The sequence below is a fragment of the Megalobrama amblycephala genome, linkage group LG5 (assembly GCF_018812025.1).
Source record: "Megalobrama amblycephala isolate DHTTF-2021 linkage group LG5, ASM1881202v1, whole genome shotgun sequence".
Classification (NCBI taxonomy): domain Eukaryota; kingdom Metazoa; phylum Chordata; class Actinopteri; order Cypriniformes; family Xenocyprididae; genus Megalobrama; species Megalobrama amblycephala.
Window position 1 is genome coordinate 34,114,007 of NC_063048.1, and position 26,275 is coordinate 34,140,281.

At 38.2% G+C, this 26,275-nt stretch overlaps 1 protein-coding gene across 3 annotated transcripts in view; it reads right to left on the minus strand.

Moving 5' to 3' along the window:
• Nucleotides 1–2,229: 2,229 nt before the first annotated feature.
• The window catches only part of babam2 (BRISC and BRCA1 A complex member 2), a 103,749-nt gene continuing 79,703 nt past the window's right edge, over nt 2,230–26,275 (minus strand). For all 3 annotated transcript variants that reach the window (XM_048191957.1, XM_048191958.1, XM_048191959.1), the window contains exons 7-12: nt 22,243–22,352; nt 11,500–11,599; nt 7,811–7,881; nt 6,470–6,552; nt 3,382–3,535; nt 2,230–2,602 (exon numbers count right to left, since the gene is read on the minus strand). In XM_048191957.1, the coding sequence (XP_048047914.1) occupies nt 2,539–2,602; nt 3,382–3,535; nt 6,470–6,552; nt 7,811–7,881; nt 11,500–11,599; nt 22,243–22,352 (582 nt within the window). In that variant the 3' untranslated portion in view covers nt 2,230–2,538. The remainder of the gene's footprint in view (nt 2,603–3,381; nt 3,536–6,469; nt 6,553–7,810; nt 7,882–11,499; nt 11,600–22,242; nt 22,353–26,275) is intronic.

Here is a 26,275-nt window from a genome sequence, read left to right on the forward strand (position 1 = left end):
AAATGGGCAGGAATGTTAAAGATAAGAATAATAAAAATCAGAGCAAATTTGACAAGGGCCAAATCGTTATGGCAAGACCATTGGATCAGAGTATCTCTGACTAAAACGACAAGGCTTGTGGGTCACTCCTGGTCAGCAGTGCTGAGAATATACCAACAGAGGAGGGACAAACACAAACCACCGACAGGGTGTTGGGCGCTCAAGGCTCATTAATGCACGAGGGCAACGAAGGCTATCTCGTCTGGTCTGAACCAGCAGAAGGTCTACTCTGGCACAAGTCACTCAAAGTTTTAATGATGGTTATGGGAGGAATGTCAAAACACTCTGCTGCATATGGGGCTGCGTAGCCACAGACCCATCGGAGTGCATAGTCCACCATTGAAAGCGCCTGGAATGGGCACGCAAGCATTGAAACTGGACCTTGGAGCAGTGGAACCAGTCGACCAGTCGCCTGGTCTGAGGAGTCATGTTTTCTTTTTAAATTTGACATGTGCCACCTGCCTAAACACTGATGCAGACCAGGTACACCCCTTCATGAAATTGGTGTTTCCTGGTGGAAGTAGCCTCATTCATTAGGATAACGCACCCTGCATACATTGTTCGGGAATGGTTTGAGGAAAATGATGAAGAGATCAAGGTGTTTTCCTGGCCTCCAAATTCCCCAGATTTCAATTTAATTGAACATCTGTGGAATGTGCTGGACCAACAACTTCAATACACGATGGTTCCACCTCACAATCTACAGGACTTGAAGGATCTGCAGCTAATGTCGTGGTGCCAGATACCACAGGACACCTTCAGAGGTCTTGTAGAGTCCATGCCTCTGCGGGTCGGTGCTGTTTTGTCAGCACAGGGAGGACCAAAGGCATATTAGGCAGGTCGTCATAATGTTTTGTCTCATTGGTGTATACAGCATTTAGGTCCTATGCTAACACACTAGGAGAGCTACGAGTGACAATCACTCCAATCAAATCCAACATGTTCACATTCATCTAAGCATGTCCATATTGGACTGTAGATTTGGAGCTGATTTAAAGGTGCCGTAGAACGTCTTTTTAAAAGATGTAATATAAGTCTAAGGTGTCCCCTGAATGTGTCTGTGAAGTTTCAGCTCAAAATACCCCATAGATTTTTTTTTTGTTAATTTTTTTAAGTGCCTATTTTGGGGCATCATTAAATATGAGCCGATTTAGGCTGCGGCCCCTTTAAGTGCTCACGCTCCCCACCCATGGAGCTCGCGCTTGCCTTAACCAGCATAAACAAAGTTCACACAGCTAATATAACCCTCAAAATGGATCTTTACAAAGGGTTCGTCATGCAACATGTCTAATCGCGCAAGTATGGTATTTATTTGGATGTTTACATTTGATTCTGAATGAGTTTGATGGTGCTCCGTGGCTAAAGCTAACAATACACACTGTTGGAGAGATTTATAAAGAATGAAGTTGTGTTTATGAATTATACAGACTGCAAGTGTTTAAAAAATGAAAATAACGACAGTCTTCTCTCCGTGAATACAGTAAGAAACGATGGTAACTTTAACCACATTTAACAGTACATTAGCAACATGCTAACGAAACATTTAGAAAGACAATTTACAAATATCACTAAAAATATCATGATATCATGGATCATGTCAGTTATTATTGCTCCATCTGCCATTTTTCGCTGTTGTCCTTGCTTGCTTACCTAGTCTGATGATTCAGCTGTGCACATCCAGACGTTTTGCCCTTGTCTAATGCTTGAACATGAGCTGGCATATGCAAATATTGGGGGCGTACATATTAATGATCCCTACTGTTACGTAACAGTCGGTGTTATGTTGAGATTCGCCTGTTCCTCGGAGGTCTTTTAAACAAATGAGATTTATATAAGAAGGAGGAAACAATGGAGTTTGAGACTCACTGTATGTCATTTCCATGTACTGAACTCTTGTTATTCAACTATGCCAAGATAAGTTAAATTTTTAATTCTAGGGCACCTTTAATGGTAATACTTTAGTTAACATTAGTAAGTATTTTTCATAGTTAGCTGATATTGACTATTGCAGTTAACTAATGTTAAAAGGTCAAATGGAACCTTGCAGGCAAGTGTTACACTGGAGCTCAGCTAATTATTTTATTTGCCTAAAAAGGGCACAAAACAAAACAATTTGTGGATGAATTTGAAACCTAAAACACTTTAAAAATAAAACAAAGAATACAACATAAGAACAACAAAATCAGAAACTGAGGAAAGTAGCAACTTGATTTATTGTTGTAATATATTCTTAAAGAATATGAGAAAAACAAAAAACAAACAGCATATAAATTATAAAAAAAAAAAAATACACACAGTACATTTAAATGTACCAAATGACATTGCTTAAGGGCAGAAACATTAAAGAGGGCCAGTTGGGAGACTTGTGTCACAGGTTTCTTCAACAGACTCCTGTTTGACTCTGAGTACATGCTGTCTCCTGTACATCATGTCCACAGGCCCTCCATTCAACTCCAACTGTACAATCAGAGAACTCCTACTGTAAACCACACTGTAAATCTACAGTTTACCATTGGCAAAAGCCCCCTCCTGGAACTGAGGGATAAAGCTCTTGAAGTAAGCCCTGTGGGTGAGAGAGAAAACGAGAGTGAGAGAAACAGAAAAGAAAGAGAAAGGGACAGAAGTGTCATGTAGAAACTTAAATGTGAAATCACCTTGACCTCCAATAATTACTAGAAAAACAATGTTTTCTTTGTTGAAATACAAGACTAGCAGATTTTTTCAATTATGAAATAAGTTCAATTCTGCTATAAAAACAGCTTATGTCATCATCCATCTCACTTCAGCTCTCATTCCAATATTATCAGTCAAATCATTAATACTGTCAAATATTAAGTGGTATCACAAAATTGGTATAAATAATAATGAATTTACTCTGACTACTGTCATTTTAGTATTATGACAACTAATAAATTATGTTCAAAAAGAGAGGAAACACAAACTAAAACCAATAAGGTCAATTTACAGAAAAGATTAAATACATGTCCAATATGTGCTTGTAATCACAGCACCTACATTTTTAATCTCTGCTTGATTAAAGCCAAGCCAGAAAGCCTAAGGAAAAGTTATCCGAACAGAGATAAGATACAGACCGAACACAAACAGAAGAAATGTATTATCTCTGACACTTATCACACTCAGTACAAAGAGTGCTCTCCAGCTATGAGGTGTGGCTGGGAGAAAAGTCCAAAGGTGAATACTACACATTCCAGTAGCCACTAGAAGACACACTTCAACTGCATCCAGGTCACCATTACATATGAAGTGGAACCAAATGAGAAATATACCATTTCACAGGCAGTTGCTATTTGTTGGGAGGATTCATTATTCATTTGTACTTACTTAGCTCGTTTGGCCATCTCGTTGCCGTCCCAGCGTGGACTGTAAGGATAAGATTTCTGCACCTGAGAGTAGAGCTGCCCACTGCTGGTGAAGTGATAGATAGACTGAAACGTGAGGGTGGGTTGATCTCGAGGGAAGTACAAAGGCAGGTCCACTACAGGAAGACAGCATGGAGAACAGCTCAAGTACAGATCATCCAGAACAGAAACAAGACACATGACAGATACCACCATGAACCAGAGAGAGAAGTTCATGTTATTATCACAGTATATAAAGGCAACCCAGACTCAATGGAAATACGTGACTCTAGCAACATTTCTGCAAAACTGCAAAAACATACCTACCTATACATAAATTTATAATAAACACGAGTCGCAGTAAAACACCAACAACTTTTGTTCTTTTTCACTTCAATTGTGATTACGGGGGCAGATTATCTATTAATAAAGAGCTATTGATAGAGCGGCTCCTTGCGTAATACTATGATACGACCTCAAAACACCTTAACATAGTACATTGAGGTAATGTATCTGTCTGGCTTTTCTGATGTAAACTTGCATTCGTGATGTGGAATGCTCTGATGCTTGTCAAGATCTACGTACACTCTAAAAAGTAATTCAGGAGACCTGTTACATCAACTTAGATAAATGCATGGTTGCAAGTTAAAAATTCTAATTTATTGTTTTAATTAAACCTTTTAAGTTGCAAACATTATGTTCTGTTGACATAATAATGTTGATCATTACATCAACCTAATATCGTCTGTAATATCGATTTAAACAAAAATTTCTGTGTTAACTGACCCTTCGTAAGGAGTTTGATTGACAGGCGATCAAACCAATCATAACGCCAAATCAGCCGTTTTGTCCGACAAAGCAGTCAGGGGAGATAGTAGATTAACGTTGGTGGATTTGAACTTGTAAAATGGTGTGTACTGATGTCTTTTCGTGTTTGAAACAACATACCTTTCTGATGTTCAATTATGTTTATTTGCTGGTATAAATGAACTAGTAGGAAGAGATGATCGGTTCACGAGCCGCTTGAACTGAGGCGCTACAGCGATCTGTCACGACACATTAAAGGTCCCGTTCTTCGTGATCCCATGTTTCAAACTTTAGTTAGTGTGTAATGTTGTTGTTAGAGCATAAATAAAATCTGTAAAATTTTAAAGCTCAAAGTTCAATGCCAAGCGAGATATTTTATTTAACAGAAGTCGCCTACATCGAACGGCCAGTTTGGACTACATCCCTCTACTTCCTTCTTTAATGACGTCACTAAAACAGTTTTTTGACTAACCTCCGCCCACAGGAATACACAAGAGTTGCGTTTGTAGAGTGTGTTTGTCGCCATGTCGTCGAAACGCTGTTATTTTTATCCCGCAGTCCAATCACCGGGTCTGATTCCGGCTCAAATTGATAGGGTAAAATTAAAGACATGTTTACAGTAACACTGAGCGCGTGCATCTCCACGTTATGGTAAGAGGCGTGACCTTTCCGGGCAAGGAGCGCTAAGCTGCTGTCGAATCACAACACAGGAACCGCTGGCACAATCAGAACTTGTTACGTATTTCTGAAGGAGGGACTTCATAGAACAAGGAAGTCATCAGCCCGTTTTTATGACAGTGGAAACAGCGGTATACAGATAAGTAAATTATGTGAAAAATACTGTGTTTTTTTACACGCGAAACATGAACACATGTTATATTGCACACTATAAACACAACCAAAGCTTCAAAAAACCACGAAAAACGGGACCTTTAAAAAGCCACAAAATGGTATTTGTTTAAATTTCTTTAAAAATGACAAAATTTTAAATTTTAGACTTTGTTTCATTTCAAAAGTAATCTGCTCTGTCTTGTTTGCCGGCGTGTTGTCAGTGTCCTCTTTACATTTACATTACATTTACATTTAGTCATTTAGCAGATGTCCTCTTTGCTCCGCTATGTATTTTTCACTGCATGAGAACACGATGTGTGGCGTGAGAGCAGCATGGCTTGTCGGACGTAGCAACAGTAACTAAATGGGGTGGGTCTTTGCAAATAGTCAATTGGCTTTTTAAAAAAAATTAGGTTGTAGGAACTTAATGAAATTGTGTTGAGAGCTTTGGAAATTAGGCAGTGGATTTCTAGTTCCCAGCATTGCATAGGACTGGATGAGGAGAATAAGTGTTGAAATTAAGTGTTAATTTATTTGTTCTTAGAGAAGGGTTTAATGCTGTTATGTTTGACATTTAAAAGAGTTTCTGTAATGTTTAAGTTTTTGTGGTTACCATTGTGCTGAAGAGTAAATACATGTAGGTAAACACTATTGAATCTATAAGCGATGACTGCGCTAATGCCAGTGACAAGTAATGTCTTACTTGTTCATTAAATATACATGTTAAATAAGTTATGCTAGCATGTTCTATGATTGCTGTTGATTTGAACTGAAATAGAGAAATAGATAAGATTAGGGGTGAATTCAGGTCATCTCAATGGCAAAAAGTGTCCCAATCACCCTGAACTGACCCTAATTGGTTCCAGAGCTACAATCCTGGTAGTTGGAGCGATTAAATTTTTTTAAGTAATCAACTTAAAAATTTGTGTTTATGCTACAAATTATTAAGTTATATAAGTTCCTCTAACTCATTGTAGTTTGTTGGTTGAACGTAAAAGTTGTCACAACAAACTGTTGCGTTAATTTTTTGTTGTTGAGCCAACACATTATTTTTTACAACGTGCTAAAATGTTTCCAGAGTCACGTTTAACTGTTTCAGAAAACCGTTACAGAAAACTGAACACACTATTTAGTGCCAGTCTCTGGACATTTCACTTAAAAACTGCCGTTATACAAGCAACACAAAATGTACACACAGGCATGTTTTTTCATGACACTGGTCTGTTTAATAAACCCGCATCTACAATGAAAAAAAAAAAAAAATGCCTATAGTGCCTCGTGTGGATGTGTCACCTAAAATGTACAGTGAAATGTACAGTACCTGGAGCAATGCATTTCAGGTTCTACAGTAATGTAGCCAGATTCACATATTTCCAATGAGTCTGGATTGCATAAATGTGTACATGTAAAGGAAACATGTCTGTGTATCTCACCATGGACCAGGAAGCAAAAGTCTTTCCACATAAGCAGAAGGGTGAGCTTGGTGAACCCAACAGCATCATACTCTACCACCCCCCTGTGTATTCAAAATAGAGACATTTTCATACTTAATAATACAGTTGGATAAAATATGAAATCTTGGCATAGCCATACCATATTGCCATTATTTGCGGCTAGGTAGTGGGACAATCCTTCGTGACTCGTTCGCAGTCGGTCGTCATTTCCATCAAAAAGAAGACTAATGATCTTTGCTTGCTTTCAATTTTATTTTGATATGAGGACATGATACAGCATTCAAACCGATGCAATACGGTCAACAGAAAGTTGGCTCCCACTATTCACCCTTTCCTTCCCTATCAAACAATCCACCATAGGAAATAATAAATGGCAAACGGAAGTGATCACCTGTACACACGTGATAGTAAATAACCAATAAGAAATAACATCGTTGCCAGTATCTGCAGTTTTAAACTGCAATTTAATCAAGACTTAAAATTAATTTCAATTGAATCAAATATACAGTGGCCCCAAAAGTATTTAAGCCACAGTTACAGTAAGCCAACATTAAAATTATAATTATTTTATCATCTAATGCAATGATATTCATACATTTTTAAGAGTACAAATACTTTTTAGGGTCATGGTATCTTCTGGGACAATTATAAAGCGAACACAACTGAAGAACCATTTATTCATGGATATGTAAGAGATATGAATATTGTGTTGCTCTACTAAATCCCAAAAAGCAAGTTTCCCATAATAACCTTCATTAATACCACTTTAATAAATCAACGTGTTAGGTTGTGCCTCTTGCCAGACTGCCTTGTCTGACAATGTATTAAGGTGTGTTAATAAACCGGAGACATCTTGGTGCCTTGTGTATTACAGCCCATTATAAAGTGACTGCCTGTACTTGTTTATGAGATTAGAAGCAGAACTACGAAGTAATTAAGAAAAAAAAAAAGGAATTAGTGTTGGTAACTAATTTCTCATGATCACATGGGCGTGGTGAGTAGCTATACTGGTTACCACTACAGGTCTGGACTCGTAGTTTTATTTATTCAGTGTCTCGATTTGAAGGGTTCTGTGTCTCAAGATTATCACATCACTCATTGCTTTCTATAAGGCTAGACACTTACATAGAAAAACCTCTGTCAGAGAATATGAACGTGTACCATTTGTGGTTTACTACTGAAATAAGTAATAACACTTCTAATTTATTAGGCTCCTTCTACGATACATTGCTTCTCATTTTTAGGTCATTTTTACTCCAAGTTTACTCCCAATGCCACAGAGATAAATCAAGTAGTCTTTAAAAGTAAAAACAGACTCACATTCCGAAGTGACTGAGAAAGGCAGCAATGTATTCTCTCCTCTTGTGATATCCTTGAATGACATACTGAACCTGAGATAAGAAAAACATCAGAGAATTAAATGACAGTGTATTAATGAAAAAAGACCAAAATGCATACGGCTGAAAGAATAAAGTTGCAAATTTTGATATTGTGTGACGAAAATAATAGCAGTGTTTGCTTGAGCAAACAAAGTAAAGCATTCAAGATTCCAACTTGCATTGCCTGATTAAGCATCACGACTCAGTGCAGGTGCATTAACCAGTAGGCCAGGGATTATGTCAGGAATCACTTTTCAATTTCAACACTCAACACGTACTTTTGAAATGAATAAAAATTGTATTTCATAATCACACTGTAGTTATATATGGAATGCATATCAATGGCTCTACATTATTAGTGAATATAAAAGACTGTGCTTTTGCCTTCATGCCTTGCTTATGAGATTCAGCATCCAGAAATGGTGTTTGCCTAACCAGTGTTTGTTTCCCTGCATGGCAGATGGATGGCTTGTGGGGGTCAGAGACAGAGCCATAGCTCTGACCTCCACTGGACGCAGGTGAGAGACCCTCAGGTCCTGCATGATTGTGACCTACACACGCTGACCTCTTAGATGTACTTATTTAAGTTCAGGCAGACTGCAGTCCCCTAGCTTGTACCTTTTTTTTTCTTAATGCCAATATTCCATTTGTCACCACAAAACATTCTGAAGGAAAAATGTAAAGAATCCTAAATCACTCTTCTGCTGATAAATGTTCTATGGAGTAAAATATGTTAGAAAATGTGCAAGCTACTACTGAGGTGTATGCGTTTGTATGTCTTTGAATCACTTGCATTGCTCGAATTAATCACTTGCATTGCTGTGTAAGAAACAACTCCCATGAATCTGGTCATGACTGCAACAAGCTGAAAATTTCTTTCAAATGGAAGTCTGAAATATCTTACAGCACTGATCTATTAGATCAGATTAGATATAGTTGCTCAATGCAAAGTGAGTGACATTTTTTTTACAGGTGAGATCAGGAGGAGAGCAGCTCAGATGTTGGTGTACAGTCAAACCAAAATGTATTCAGGCACCTTGAACATTTCATTCAATAATACAGTTTATTCACTATAGTATAAAAAAATCAAGATCTCAGAGTTAAACTGTGTCACGAATTATGTCAGATAACACTTAAAGGATTAGTCCACTTTTAAATGCACTTTTTCTGATAAATTTACTCACCCCCATGTCATCCAAGATGTTCATGTCTTTCTTTCGTCAGTCGAAAAGAAATGAAGGTTTTTGAGGAAAACATTCCAGGATTATTCTCCTTACAGTGGATTTCAATGGCTACCAACAGATTAAAGGTCAAAATTACAGTTTCAGTGCAGCTTCAAGGGCTTTAAACGATACCAGATGAGTAATAAGGGTCTTATCTAGCGAATCGATCGGTCATTTTCGAAAAAAATACAACCGTTTATGCTTTATAAACAAAATATCGCTTTGAACATACTTTCCGCTTCCGCATTCTTCATAACGCTTACGCTGAATGTCCTACGCCTTCCCTATTCAAGTTACGGAAAAAAACGAAACTGGCGCCGTGTTCGTTCCGTAAGTAGAATAGGGAAGGTGTAGAACATTCAGCGTAAGCGTTATGAAGAATGCGGAAGCGGAAAGTACGTTCAAGGCGATATTTTGTTTATAAAGCATAAACGGTTGTATTTTTTTCGAAAATGACCGATTGATTCGCTAGGTAAGACCCTTATTACTCATCTGGTATCGTTTAAAACCCTTGAAGCTGCACTGAAACTGTAATTTTGACCTTCAATCTGTTGGTAGCCATTGAAATCCACTGTAAGGAGAATAATCCTGGAATGTTTTCCTTAAAAACCTTAATTTCTTTTCGACTGACGAAAGAAAGACATGAACATCTTGGATGACATGGGGGTGAGTAAATTTATCAGGAAAAGTGTATTTAAAAGTGGACTAATCCTTTAAGCAAAACATGGTCAGGTCAAAATGTCTGAATAATTTTTGGTTCCAAATTTTGATTTATTTTACTGGTAGTCAACTGTATGAAGAATTTTTGGGTATAATATGTCACAGTTTACTTTATTTTGCTATCCTCACTTACATAAATGAAATATAGTGTCCTGCACCCACTGGTAAAAATATAGAAAAAATCTCTGAATAATTTTGATTTGACTGTATATGATGTGTGATGTAAGAATCAATCTCTGTTTCATGACTCAGAGAGTGTTCAGAGAAGACCCACATCTGGAAGAAACATTATGCTGATCAATGAAAAAGTCACTCACATGAACACACACACTTGCTCTTTTTGTTTCCCTAAGCCTTGTTTGTTAAGAGGAGGTGTGTCAGGAACTTTGGATCAGTGAACTCTACACCCACACAGGGAGCGTGGGAGAAGCTGACAGGTGAGATCACTGCTAAAACCTGCTCTATTACAAAAGTTCAAAGTCCAGCTTCCAGTGTCTGTGTGCTCATTCTGAATTAGAAAATACCATTCATAACTAGTTTTACTGACAGAGATGTAATCTGTTAAAATAGTGTCACTTTCACAAACATAATGTACTGTAGGTCATGAAACATGTGGTATACCTGATCTGAGAGCAGCAGCAGAGTTGAAGAATATCAGTGAATAATGATTTAAATTTTGCTCTGTCATCACGCAAACTATAGAGCGCTGTAGTGATAATCTATTTTTGTAGGCTAACCCAGAAGTCTGCATCACCCTGGTTCCCTTGACAAAAACCCAATTGGATTTTTCCAGTGCCTTTTGAATTTTTAAGTCTAAATACAATTGCCAGAAGTACAAAGTTAACATAGGCTATAAACGAACTACATTATGGTTGCATAACTTGAACTCTTTCAGTCTTTATTGAAAATTTGAGTTAGAATAATTTTGTGAAAGTGTGATTATAGACACAGTATGGCTGTGAAAGCAGACTAGAGAGTAGACAAGTTTGTGGGTTTTGTGTGATGACGTGATGATGAAATGTTATTTTGGTCATTCTGAAATGCTTTAGCCATGAGGGTGAGTAAGCGATGACAGAATTTTCATTCTTCTAATTATTTACAACACTAAATTTGAGTCGGTAGGCTAGACTTCAAGCAACGAAATAGATATTAGGCATCTAAAAAAACACATGAACCACTAATCTATATGAATCTGACTTAATATTAACGTAAACTGGAGGCAAGAAAATTTCTCCGTTGTCAATTTTTATCATTTTTGACCCAAGTTCAGGTGAGTGTGTCCTGAGGAGGTGGTGGCCACTGGAGGGGCATGAAGTGGAAGATTGGAAGGGTTGATTATTCATGCTGTCTGTGTGGATATGAGGAGCGGGGCTGAATGGAAGGAGAGATGTCAGGGGAAAGGAATGTCAGTGACTCCTCAGGCCAGTGACGGTCACATTTTCTCCATCTTATTTCCACTTGTCATATGGCCTTGTCTAAACTGACCAGAGATGTACATAAACAAATAAAAACCACATGTATGCAATTCATACAAACACAAGAACTTGCTTAGCACGTGTTCATGAACATACCAGCCCATCATTGTGTACTAAACCCACACTTTACTGGTAGTGTAACCTGATCGATTCTGTGATCACAGTAATTAAATGAAGGAACACTCAAACATAAAGTAAGGATTGTTCTTTACCTTGTTTGTGAGTAACTGGCACACTTGAGGCACGTAGTCAATGAGGCAGCCTCCACCGGGGAATGCTGGGATATGTAATGCAGAAGACCCTCCAAGTGCACTGAAAGTGGAAGAGATAAAAGTATACAAAACATTTTAATTCCTCCTTACATGCCATTTATTTATAGGAAAAACAATGAGACTTATTCAGCAAAATTTGTTTTTGCTAACATGTGGTTAGGGAGTGTTTCTGTGTTTCTGAAGGTCAGCATTCGGTGAAACCCTAAAGCTGCTGATTGTCTAGCATCACTCCCTAAACACTCCTCTACATTTATTTGGAGTACTTCATTAGTGTGCAGAACATGAAACAGCATTTGCAACCCATTTCTGTAACTTCACACAAACTATCTCATCTACTAATTCATTATAATTACTATTTTTCACATTTTATAATAATATTACAGTCTCAAAATTAAGAAATAACAAATGGAAATATGGGAATTACTGTGACCAAAACTTAAAAGTAGTCCTTTGAAGAAGATTACAGCCCTGCACACTCTGTGTGTTTCTCAAACACTTTCATGACAACAATTTCTTCTGGCACGCTTTTCCAACAGTGTTAGAGTTCCCATGTGTGCTGGGAATTTGCTTGCTGTTTTTTCTTTACTAGTCGATCCAAGTCATCTATTAAAATCAAAAGCTTTTTTGACTATAGTTTTATGAAGAACTTCACATGTACTGTAGTTTTTATTTGTATATAAAACTAATTGCAAGCATTATACATCAAAAGGCTGTTGATGTTATATAAGAAACAGATGTTCAATCAATTGAATAAAATTTTTTTTTTTTTTTTTTAATTTCTCCAAGACCGAAATGTGATCGAAATAATTAGCATGTCACACTATCATTGCAAAAAGATTTACATTTAGTCATTTGGAAAATGTTTTTTATCTAAAACAACTTCCAATTACACCACAACGGTGGTTTATCTTTTTTGAAAAATTCTGCATACAGCATTCACATGGATTCACGAAAATGACAAAAAACAAAACAAAAAACGCTGTTTTCAAAATGTTTTTAGTTTCCATTTTTAGTTGAAAACAGTATCATGTAAACACCCCCCTAAGGACCTGAAACACCAAGCCTGCGGTCAGTTGTCGGCCAACATCAGGTCATCGTTGAGTGTCAGCCGGCCCAGTGTTTGCCGTGCGTTCCCCACCATTGGCACTAGTTGGACCCTTTGGGGGGGCTATTTGGCAAATTAAACATGTTGAATAGCTGTCGGTGAGAGACAGAACTCTGATTGGCTGTTTAGCGAACGAGTCATTACAAGAGAAAAAAAAAGCGGAAGTGATGAAAATGAGCAAAGAAGACTGAAGACAGATGGCTGTTCCAATTTTACGTCATCTTACCTAAGCATGCCTGGAATGAAGAAAGTGATCAGCATGATCGATATTCAAGTGCTGATTTGTTTACGGTTTGTATATCTGCAGTCCTAGTTTCAGTCTCCCTTTTGTAATGACGAATATAGACTATTGTTACCTGCTGATATAGACAGTTATTTCCTTACACGCAGGCGCAGAACACACAAGTTGACAGTTGCCTGTAGTCTTTTTGGTGTGTTCAAGTACAGCTTTTTGGCCCAGATTTAGCCGAAGTGAGGTGAAAACACAGTCAGCTTTTGTCACTGCTAGTTCTTTTATGTCGGCTTGGTGTCACGGCCTTTAGAGTGCATTCTAGAATTTTTTTTGCTCCCCAGACATGGACTTTGCTGGTCTACACTGCATCTGTATCTTAGAAATCTAAACCATACGTTCTGCCCCTGCTTTACACATGATCAGATGAGTGTTTTGCTATAGAGCAGACGGGAAGAGAGAACAAAAAACCCCCAACAAATAGACAGGATTCTAAGAGAACACTTGAACTCGCCAGTTCAATGAAGGGTGAGATGATGTGAGAGGTTCATAAAAAGTATGATGTAGACATGTGAAAAAGAGAAGCTCCATTAGCGGCTCTGACGTTGGAGGTTTGGTTATTAGATGCTTATTTTGGTTAGAGGGTCCTTTTAGCAACAGCTGAAAAAATAAGGAAGAACATCTTTTAATAGAACACGAAGGAAGATTATAATATACTTACTTATTAACAAAAGAAACATTTCAGATATTCTGCAACTAGTCTTTGAATATATGAAGAATAGCAACTAGAATCCTCTGTCAATTGGGTTTAGATCAACAATGCCCTTGACTGACAGAAAGATTACCTTTTGCTGAAACAGTCTTTGGCAATATACAAGCTTGGAAATGTCATTCACATCCATCAAGCTCCTGAAGTAAATTCATGGGCTGTTTAAAGATGTTAATGCACAGACATGTTATTTATCAACTGCAGAAACAGGAAATGATGAGGGACGCCACTCAAACGCTATTCAGCTGTCAATTCTACATCGGGCTCAGTCATAACACAATGTTGTTGCTGTGTTACAATGACAATAGAGCAGCATCTCCATGGAGATACGGCTTGATTCTGATGTGAGTGATGCCTGCCTGTGTAAATGTTGTTTCTAGGGTGTTCGGTGTTGCTGCCATTGTGTTGCTATGTGGTTACTAGTGCTTTCGGGGTGGTTGCTAGGTCGTTAGTAACTGCCCATTCTAGTGGGTCCCTAGATATCGCAAGTTATGCATCAATGTTTAATACTAAGGTTTTGAGATCTGCATCTGCAGGTTGTGTGCAGGCATAACGCCAGCAGCCATAAGCAGCCCAGAGTAGATGAGAATTTGTCTGCCGGGATAGGATAGGCTTATGGAGGGGGATATTTGTTTAATAGCTATTTGAGGCAACCAAGAAAAATCTCAGCAGGCGATATTTTTAGGGAAGATTATGGAATTACAACCTTGAACTGAAGTTGTCTAAGAATATTCTGTTCCGACTTTAGCAGATATTACAGGGATTCACAGAAGCCAACAGACGGAAATATTCAACAAGCTACGTGAAATAAATGGTATGAGAATGGTATAATATCTTGAATATCATTGTCAGTCAGCCAAAAAATGCTTTAAGGCACCGATGAACAACTCGGGTCTTGGAAGGCCAGTGTCCTGCAAGGTTTAGCTCCATCCCAAACACACCTGGAAAATCCAACCAACATCTCCAGAATTACTTGAAAAAGGGGTTCTGATTAAAACTGGAGCTAAATTCTGCAGGACAATGGTCCTTCAGGTTTAAAATTGCTCATCTCTGTTCGTGAACGCCTTACGGGGGGGCTCGGGGTTAGGGTGTGGTTTCCTTCTCAGGCCATTCTCGTTCGCCACGGGCCCCCTAAAGCTTGGATCGCAGTGCAGTCGCATACTGTTGCGCCGCCCTAAGGACAGCCCTGGTGCCATCTTCAGTCTTCAGTGTCACATGATACTTCAGAAATCATTGTAATATGCTGATTTGATGCTGAAGATTTCTGATTATGATTAATGCTGAAAACAGTTTTTGCTGCTTAATATTTCTGTGGAAACCATGATTTTTTTAAATGAATACTTTTATTATTTTTAATTATCACTAATTATTATTATTATTATTATTATTACTTATTTTATTCAGCAAGAATGCATCAAATTAATCAAAAGTTTCTTAAAAAAAATGAAAAAGATTTCTACAAAAATATTAATCAGAAAAAAACAGTTTTCATAATTGAAAATATTAAGAACCATTATTTATAAATGAGTACCAATAATAATTTATTATCAGCATATTAGAATGATTTCGGAAGAATCATGTAACACTGACAAGACTGGAATAATGGCTGCTGGAAATTCGGTTATGCCATCACAGGGATCATTTTAAAATATATTAAAATATCTAAAACCGTTATTTTAAATTGTAATAATACTTTACAATATTACCATCTGCATGTATTTTAATTAAATAAGTGTAGCCTTGGTGAGCATAAGAGAAAAACCTTAAAGGGTTAGTTAACCCAAAAATGAAAATTCTGTCATTTATTACTTACCCTCATGCTGTTCCACACCCGTAAGACCTTTGTTAATCTTCGGAACACAAATTAAGATATTTTAGTTGAAATCTGATGGCTCAGTGAGGCCTCCATAGGGAGCAATGACACTTCCTCTCTCAAGATCCATAAAGGAACTAAAAACAAATTTAAATCAGTTCATGTGAGTACAGTGGTTCAATATTAATATTATAAAGCGACAAAAACAAAATAACGACTTATATAGTGATGGCTGATTTCAAAACACTGCTTCATGAAGCATCGGAGCACAATGAATCAGTGTATCGAATCATGATTCAGAGCGCGTGTCAGACCGCCAAACTGCTGAAATCACGTTACTTTTGCGCTCCGAACAGCAGATTCGATACACTGATTCATTTATGATTCGATGCTTCCTGAAGCAGTGTTTTGAAATCGGCCATCACTAAATAAGTTATTTAGTTTTTTTTGGCGCACCAAAAATATTCTCGTCGCTTTATAATATTAATATTGAACCACTGTACTCACATGAACTGATTTAGATATGTTTTTAGTTCCTTTATGGATCTTGAGAGAGGAAGTGTCATTGCTCCCTATGGAGGCTCACGGAGCCATTGGATTTCAACTAAAATATCTTATTTTGTGTTCCGAAGATTAACAAAGGTCTTACGAGTGTGGAACGGCATGAGGGTAAGTAATAAATAAATTTTCTGTTTTAGGTGGACTAACCCTTTAGTTATTTCAAACTTTTGACCAGTAGTGTAAATGCAGATATATCATTTCTCAAGTGAAAAAATACATCAGGTTTCTTTTGTGCTTTTCAGAATGTTATTGGGCCATTGTGAACAGAACTGCAAGGAGGACACAGTTTTACAAACACAAGAACAAAGAACAGGACAGAATAAATAACAACCAGAGACAAATGAGAAAACATACAAACAAACTGCACAATAAAACAGACCATAACCATGAAATAGCCGTCTAAGAAACGCAATCAAAAACTGGATCGAGAAAGAAGGGTGCAAATAGGAAGAAAAAAAAAGTGTTCGCGCTCTGTCAAACTATAGAATGTGTAGGAGTTGATCTCGCACCATCGCATGTTGAAGGAGATGTGAAGTCCACTGTCAAACTCAGTGAGCACTTCACAGTCATAATAACACAGCCTGCTGTGTGGGAGTAGAGAGTGGCCATCACTGCAAGAGCGATACGCTGGGTAAACCTGGATGTGTGGATTCAGAGAGAGAGAGAGACAGAGAGACAGAGAGACAGAGATAGAGGGAAGGATTCCTGGGAGGGTTTTATTTCACTCAGCTCAGGCAGGCTGAGAGCGACCTCTCTCTTGCTCTTCTCTTTCAAGTCCCACTCACTCTCTCTCTGGTTCTGTGACGGGGCCGCAGGGACGGCCGTATGACTGGCTGGCTGGAGGGGATGCATTCTGTGCCAGCCTGGATGAGAGCTGAAGCAGGGGATTCCTCAAATGTGCTGGGTTTGTTTAAAGAAATAGTTCACCCAACATGAAAATTCTGTCACTCTCATGTTGGTCCAAACTTGTATGTGACTTTCTTTGTTCTGTGGAACACCAAAGTAGATCTTTAGCTAAATGTCCTGGCTCCAGCTCATCATGCTCCAAAAACTGAACACTAAGTTAAGTAATCTATATGTCTTCTGCTTTACATTTAAAATTTTCTTTGAAGCCATATGATAGCTCTGTGTGAGGAAACCTAGAACTTGGTGTTTTTTTCTAAAAAATTCTTTTGCGCAATCAAACTTGCCATATTGTGACTGGTCATGTCACATGAAAACCAATGCAGATCCAACATAAATGCATGACAATTCGTAGCTATTTAAATTTTAGGCGAATTGTTCGGTAATTTGTATGAATTCGTATGATCTCATTCATACATTTTCGTACGATCTGGTTCAGTATTGGCCAAAGCTGCTGTTATATCCATGCGTGTGATACTGACACAGGAGCCGGCCAACAATGAGTCGGCGTTGTGACGTAGAACCTGGAAGCACTGAACGTAAACAATGTATGAGAATGACAACAGTTTTGTTTTTGCGCACAAAAAGTATTCTTGTCGCTTTATAAAATTAAGGTCGAACCACTGCAGTCACATCGACGGTTTTAACGATGTCTTTAGTACCTTTCTGGACCTTGAAATTGTCGGTTAAATTGCTGTCTATGGACGAGCCATATACCTCTCGGATTTCATCAAAAATATCTTAATTTGTGTTCTGAAGATGAACGAAGGTCTTACGGGTGTGGAACGACATGAGGGTGGGTAATTAATGACAGAATTTTCATTTTTGGGTGAACTAACCCTTTAACAACTCATATTTCAAGCTATTATATGGTTACAAAAGATGCAATGCTTTTATTGTATGAAAAAGAGCAGCATGAACATTCTGCCTTTCCTTTTGCTTTCCACAGAGAACAAAAGGCTCTTTTCTAGCAACTTCCATAATACTTCCAGTACTAATACTTCCATTGTGCTGAAGTTTAGCCAACAGAACATGAACATCAGCACCAAATGGTAAAACGATAGAACAGTGCTGGCGGCACAGGATGTGTACACACACACACACACACACACACACACACACACACACACACACACACACACACACACACACACACACAGACAGAAAACTATCATCAGCACAACAGAAGCCTGATACAAATTCAACCCAAATCAGGTACAAGTCTGATAAACATCCACCCACACATGAAAAAAGTCTGTTTACAAGTTTGTGTGTTGTATGAGCATTTGTATCTATGCGAAAAGTTCAAATCACAGACAGAAAAGTGGGCTTCAAAAACACTGTGCCGCTGTTCTAGTATTCATTATTTTTCAGGTATGTCCTCAGGAGCCCAGTTTCCACATTCCCAGCATTGCTTTGTCCCCCTGGCTGTACCTTTGTTAAAAAAAAAACACCCACAGACACACACATATACGCCCACCCGCCTGTCCCTTCTCCTAAGTCGCCCTAGTCTGAGCTGTTAACGTGCATGCGTGGAGGCAAGGTCAACCCTATGTGGTCCTGGATTATCCAAACCCCCGTAATATAACGGGGTGGAGAGAGCGTGGCTGTGACAGATAGAAGCTGACATGGCTGGAGAGCAAACAAACGGGCTTGTTTGTGCTGATTTGAGTGGATGGAGGACAGCACAGAATGAAAGACAAAAAAAATTCATCAGGCACCCAGAGGCTGGCATTAGCAGACCTTGCCCATTGAGATCTATCTGTTGTGAAGTCACGCTGAAGTCTCCTCCATTCCTTCTGAGGAGTGACCTTGTGTTCCACTTAATGCAGAGGGCAGAGGGAAATGTCAGGCTAACTAGGGCAATTTTTGCAAATTTCATGGTTGACAAGATTGCAAGTTTATACTGCATATTTAGCTTCAATTATCAATCAGAATTTATTGATGAAGCCCCAGCATATACAGATCCAGCTTAAAAGCTCTGTATCATTTTTCCATAGAAAAATGGATTGCTAGTGAGAATGAATAAACCTTTTAATACAGACCTACTATGAGGTATGATGATGAAACTGAGAAAATAAATACATGAAAACAATTTCGAAACGAAGGCCGTTCAAAAAGTTGGCACTCACTATATTGCTCTATGCATTCAGGGGCAAAGAACAGAAGACACAGTTCTCGTTCTACTATGGCAAGCATCTACAAATTCCTAAAAAGCTGAAGCAAGGTCACGTGAAATGAATAAACCAGGAGTGGACGAGTACCACTATTTATGAACATCTTCCACTGCTCTTTTATTGTGCAAAACATAAAATTAATTCTAAGAATTGTAGAAAACTGAACAGGTGGGAAGAATTTTGTTTTGTATACTAAAACACAGACTGAAAACAGAGTCAGTAGCGTCACGCTCTGCAAGACACATCAATAACTGAGCACAAACCCTTTAATAACGGCTCTTTTTGTCCTTGCGTAAACAGAACATCTTTTTTACCGACCAATTCTCAATTCCTCCAGGATTTCAGGAAGTAAATAGCAGAAGAGGAAGTGCTGTCTTTAGTTCATTTACTCAAGTTGGCGGTTGGATAAGGTGTGTCATGAGTCAAGAGCTTGAATCTCTTAAATAACAGCGCACAGATCTGGAAAATAATTTGCACACTGTCTGTGTATTAATAACTCTTCAAGAAACACTGGATGTTTTGAATAATGCTCGTACATTAAAATTAAGCATATGTACTTTTTAGACAACGTCTGTTAGATGTGAGGTATTCTATATGCTTGTGTACTTCTAAAAGAAATTTTATACTGTGATCTTTTATACTGTGAAGTTTTATATAACATCTGTTTAACTTATAACATGAAAGTAAGGTTAATAATATAACTTAGATTACACATTCTTCAGTTTTACTCAAATTAGGGTGATGCAAAAATGAGTACACCCCACAACAAAAACTACTACATCTAGTACTTTATTTGGCCTCCATGATTTTTAATGACAGCACCAAGTCTTCTAGGCATGGAATGAACAAGTTGGCAACATCTATCTTTTTCCATTCTTCAAGAATGACCTCTTTTAGAGACTGGATGCTAGATGGAGAGTGATGCTCAACTTGTCTCTTCAGAATTCCCCATAGGTGTTCGATTGGGTTCAGATCAGGAGCCACTGAATCACTTTCACCCTGTTCTTCTTCAGAAATCCAACAGTGGCCTTAGATGTGTGTTTAGGATCATGTTGGAAAAGTGCACGACGACCAAGGGCACTGGGTGATGGTAGCATCTTCTCTTTCAGTAAAGAGCAGTACATCTGTGAATTCATGATGCCATCAATGAAATGCAGCTCCCTGACTCCAGCAGCACTCTTGCAGCCCCACATAAGGACACCATGTTTCACTGTAGACACCATGAATTTTTCTTTGTATTCCTCACCTTTGCGACGCCATACAGTTTTGAAGCCATCAGTTCCAAAAACATTTATCTTGGTCTCATCACTCCAGAGCATAGAGTCCCAGTAGTCTTCATCTTTGTCAGCATGGGCCCTGTCAAACTCTAGGCGGGCTTTTTTGTGCCTGGGCTTTAGGAGAGGCTTCTTTCGTGGACGGCACCCATGCATGTCATTCCTCTGCAGTGTACACCGTATTGTGTCACGGGAAATAGTCACCCCAGTTTGGCTTTCTACTTCTTTAGATAACTGCAGTGAACTTGCATGCCGATTTTCTTCAACCCTTCTCATCAGAAGACACTCCTGTCGAGGTGTTAACTTCCGTGGACGACCTGGACTCTTTTTAAAATTTTTGTACCACTTTTGCTACAGTATTCTGACTGATAAGTAAAGCTTTGCTGATCTCACCTTTCACCTTTCTGGTGTAAAGAAATTATTTTCTTTCTCAGGTCTTGCGACTTATCACTTCCATGTGGTGCCATTGCTGACAGCATGGGAATGGGAAGGAGTTTTAACACCCTTTTATAGTCAACTGTCTGCTGGACACTTGTGTAATGAACAATTAGACTCACCTGTGGTTGAATTCTTGTTAAATTAGACATTTGTAGTCTAAAATTTAGCTTTGCTCCAGAGTCTTTCAGTGGGGTGTACTCATTTCTGCATCACCCTAATTTGAGTAAAACTGAAAATTTTGTTCTCTAAGTTAAATTATTACCCTTACTTTCATGTTATAAGTTAAACAGATGTTATATAAAACTTAGTCTTGTCAACATTTTGGAAATTGTTTTTGTGTTCATTGAGATATTGTTTAAAATGTTACTTTTCAAAGGGGATGTACTCATTTACGCTGAGAACTGTAATTTAAGTCAGCTTGAAATCAAAATGGAATTTTCTTATTTGTTTTATGGAATATTGCAATGTTTATTATAAATAATTTTTTTGTGCACAACTTCCTCATAATCTTTAATTAAAAAGATGAACTTCTACTCCTTGACTGGCACACAATGTGTGATGACGTGTGCACCAGTACTAGGGCAGGACAATAATCCATCCTTTTAGCAGATTTACCTCCAGTTTCACAGCCAAGGCTTAAGCTAGTCCTAGACTAAAATGCATGTTTGAGCTGTTTTAACTGAAAGCAACTTGCACCGACATATCTTAAAATAAGCCAAAGCCATTTTTTTTGTCTCAAGATGCCCATCAGTAATTTTTTTTTTTTTTTTTTTCTAGTGAATGTTTATAAAAGCTACTTAAATGCCCTAATTGAACTAAGGCCTAATCCTGGCTTAGGCTAAGCCCTGTCTGTGAAACCTGGCCACAGACATTTAAAATTTATTCTTTTATTTCTGTGATAATAGGCCCTACTTTTTAAGGAAATAAAATGCTAGAATAAGAATGTACATCCCTCGAAATGCTTTAATGTTCAAAAAACATAATTTTTCACACTGTACATTGCAGCTCCTCTATTCCAGGTCTGTCTGAAACACGCTATAAAGCCCCTGCTTCTGAAAAGCTCAGAGTGCTCTGATTGGCCAGCTGCCAGCGGAACCAACTTTGCAAGCACAACTTGAGCAGAACTCGTTTTCATGTAGACGTTTGAGGAAGTAATATCTAGACTTGGATCGAGGCATTTAGGCAGGTCTGGATCAGTGTTCTCTGTTAGATAGAGTAAATCCCATTTTGGAAGACTATGAGCTTTGTAACTTTGCAGATCATATACATGCACAAACAGATCCATTACACACTAAAGGAAAAGGAAAACATTACAAAGCATCATATGTCCTGTCTCAATTTCCTAGGGTTCTTTAATATCACAATTCAGTATGACCTAGGAGAAATAATTTTGGATTAGGAAGAAGACACTCACTGCTCAATGCTGGGAGACAGGTAGAGTTTTGGAAAGACCTGTGTGGCTTCAGCATCTTCAAAGCTTACAGATAGAAGCGCCACATCCTCTCCTGGATCCAATGCTGTGTCCTGAGAGAGGAATAAAGGAAAATAAATATTTATAAATTGTTATATTATAGACTGTATAGACAATCAAATATGCGGTTGGCAAGATATTACAAAACAAGGCCATGAATGCTAATGCTAAACCTATTAATCGGTTCATATTTTGCCTTTTGAGATTATCAGTATTGGGCAATAACTGCGTCTGCTTGGCTGATAAACAGACCTCCAAACATCAGAATGCACTTTTTTTTTTTTTTTTTTTTTTTTTTAAATAATGTGTAAAATGAATTTGTGTCATAAAATAAGAAGTGCATTGACTACCCTGATCAGTATTTAACTGGTGGGTGGCAAATATTTGGTTGTATACAACAGATCCGATCCAAAATCATTCACAGAGGGTATTGTACATGTATCAAAGCTTAGAACAGATAAAAGTCCTCGAGATTGCTACGACACGTTTTGATGTCCTTATAGGAAAGCAGAAAATAAATATGTTTTAATGTTGGGTACTATCTTACGATGCTTGAGGATAAAGACTGTGATGCAAATTGGGAAACGTTGAAGGCCTTTAGCTGGCAGACAGACCAGCACGGCTGGTGCTGAGCAACTTCTCATCTGAAGGTGGTGTGGGATTTTGGCAGGAAAAGACTACAACCAGAATTCACGCTGAATTAGCTTTAGCTTCAGCTACGGCCACATCTGCCAATCTCGAGCTTATCACATCAGAAGTTTCCGCAGGGACTCTAGAAGATACTTTCCGTTCCTGTACAGTTTTCCTAGAGCTAGGCCCTGATGCACGTCATTAGCACCATGGCGGTAACGAAGGGCTTTAATCAAATGTCTTTCAGTTGGTTTGAACTCATCCATTTGTGATAATTGCTGCCTGCCGTGTAAACTCTGCTCCCATTAGAGTGAGCCGCGCGTGTTGGATATGTGACGTTACCAGTTAGAGGGGACGTGTGCGGGATAAGCTAACGCATAACTCACTGAGGCACATTGAGGTCTGGGGAGAAACGGCGAGCTCAGCCTTGATATATGTGAATGGGACTCATATTCAGCAGCAGCCTGACAGTCTACTTGATGTTATATCAAAACGGTTCTCTCATCTCTAATACAATTGTACTGCTCTGGCTAGTCCAATTATGAGTGCCAACAGATTTATCTGCTACATTAGAAATACACAGAATACATTAAAATCCCCAAAACAACAAATGTTTCAATTTATTCTGATCACAGTTAATTCTAACACACACTACAAGTTTTTTGTTTGCTCTTGTGATGCTGGTGTGATGTTGGTGCTCCTTGCAGCAATGTTGGAATGCAGCGTTGGCATTTTGAACACAACTGTCAATGATGCATGAAATCAAGTTTGTGTAGCTAGAATTGTTTCTGTTTATGTACTTGCATAGAATACTGTATGTTTCTGACTTAATATGTTTACATTGATTAAAGAAGAAACCCTGAAAAAATGATTTTCTGCCAGGACATTATCCGTTACAGACATTTCCGTAAAACCCATAACCCTAAAACACAACACAATGCAGTGCATGATTCAAAATACAGGTAAAACACCTGTGAAAAATCATCATGGAAAGTTGTATTAACACATATTAACCTTACTATTAACACAGTATCCACCTGTTTCCGCGGGGCGCTACTGTAAAAGAGAACGTGGGTACAACTTCCGGTGAGGCGGCGGAAGCAGCATACCAATGGTATTTTGTGTGCTAATTAGCGAAGAGGCTGAGTGTTTTTTGGATCATTGTTTACTTTGTAAAGTTGCAAATCTTTATGAGAAGATGTCGTTACGGTGCTCAGGGACAACATCTCAGTTTACTACTTTATTAGTTAATATCACAATACAATAAACAGTTTTCGTGCCCTTAATTGCTCTTTACTTTACTGACCTTCCACAAAAGTGCTGCTGCATGACTACAAGAGCATCCTGGCCCTGCAATACATGAACAACCCGCTGTCTGTACTTCACCTGTCACTGATGCTAGCACCAAAGCCGTATGATGTGATATTTTACTCCTAACGTATCGTGCGTGCCAGAGCCAGTCGCGTTTCCACTGTATGCGATGCTAAAGGCTACTTATGGAAAATATCAAAGACTACTTGAGGAACGAAGACAATTCTTATGTGATTATAATCGTGTATTTATTTGGTTTAATGTTTTATCTGTCTCTTCCCTGTGCCTGTTGATTCCTGACAAATGCATATCTTTGACAGATTCGCGCATTCCAGTCTATGATTCCAGTTAACTCGTATAACTCATAACTCCCGTTGTCTTCTCATTAGCTCCCTCTGTTGCTCTGGCTGAAAGGATCAGGATAGATAGACGGAGAGATCGCGCAAACATCCTCGGATAGCAATCATCGCATAATTTAGAGGAAAATAAATAGAAATGCTCAGAAAAGTGACGTAAACATAGGGTATGTTATCAATATATTTCTAAATGTGTAAGCCTTTGGATTTAAAAGCCATAGTGGAGTTTGTTTTTTGCGTTCTTGTGATCGCAAATAAATGGAAGCAGGCGCAACTGAATAGGTCTGTGTTTTCTTTTTATGTCAATATAAATATCAGTTAGATTTAGCATGATTGATGTGCACTCCTGACATAAATTAATACATTATTATTACTGTAACATTTTTTTTTATTGTAAAACATTGTTCAAATATTGATGCCGGAATCTTAAATCTTTAAGTAAAAAACAAACGTTCGCAAGTTTGGATCGTTAAATCTTGAATGACTGTCAACTGTTGAATGAATGAGTGTCACGTCCAGCTTGTTTACTTCGAACCGGAAGACGCTCCCACGTTTGACGCAAGGCCTCATGGGGCGTAGGAAACTTGTGGATATTGGCCCCTATTTTTGAGGACTTTTTTTTTTTTTAAAGCACAGTGTAGGTTATCTTGTTGAGAGCTGCTCTGCACTGCACAAATGCGTGTGTACCGTGTGTTGTGGGGTTTCGCTTTCATTAACGGAGATATGAGCTCTGTGTCATCTGAAGGTTTTAGATCTGGTCACTGTTTTCATCAGTTTTGTGTTCTACACATGACACAAATGCTCCACTCTCCACCCAGATATAAAAGCTGCTTTCGGTTAAAAGGAATAGTTCACCAAAAAGTTTCTGAAGCTCCAAAAAACGCATCCATCCATCATAAAATTAATCCATATGACACCAGGGGGTTAATAAATGCCTTCTGAAGCAAAGCGATGGGTTTTTGTAAGAAAAATATCCATATTTAAAACTTTATAAACTACAATCACTTTGAGAGTTGAGTTATGGCAGAAGAGTGACCTCTGATCTGACATATAATATAGCTCCTTTTCTCTTATATCAAAATACTCCAACATTCTTCTTCAAAACTTCTAATTTTAGACACAATTTGTGACAGGCATTTTGTTTTGCCCTGCTGCGTTCATCAATTCTTACCTGAGCTCAGGCCCGGCTCCACGGGGGGGCCAGGGTGGGCCTGGCCCACCCAATCAGAGGCTTGGCCCACCCTGGCCCCACACCACATAACAGCCAATCACAAAATTAGTGTGATATTCAATTCAGAAAATTTAAAACATAAATGGTCTCTACATTGTATTTTGCCAATTAACTAAAATCGAAACCGTAATGGCTTTGTGCCTTAATAAAGCACCAAAATATATACAGTGATTAAGTATTTACTATTTAGTCTGTTTGTGCTGCGTGTTTTAAAGAGAAGTGCGCACTTTGCTCACACGATCAGCTGGCGATTTGGTGACCAAAATTAAAGCTCAAGGATTAGAAATTGGCTACAAACTAGTATTTTAATTTTCCTATACGTTGTGTAAAGTAGCCTAACCAATATATATATATATATTAGATTGCATTTGTTACAATAGCCTATATGGATATTACTGTCATGTATGTATTATTATTTTATTGTTATAATTGTTTGGCATCCTAAAAC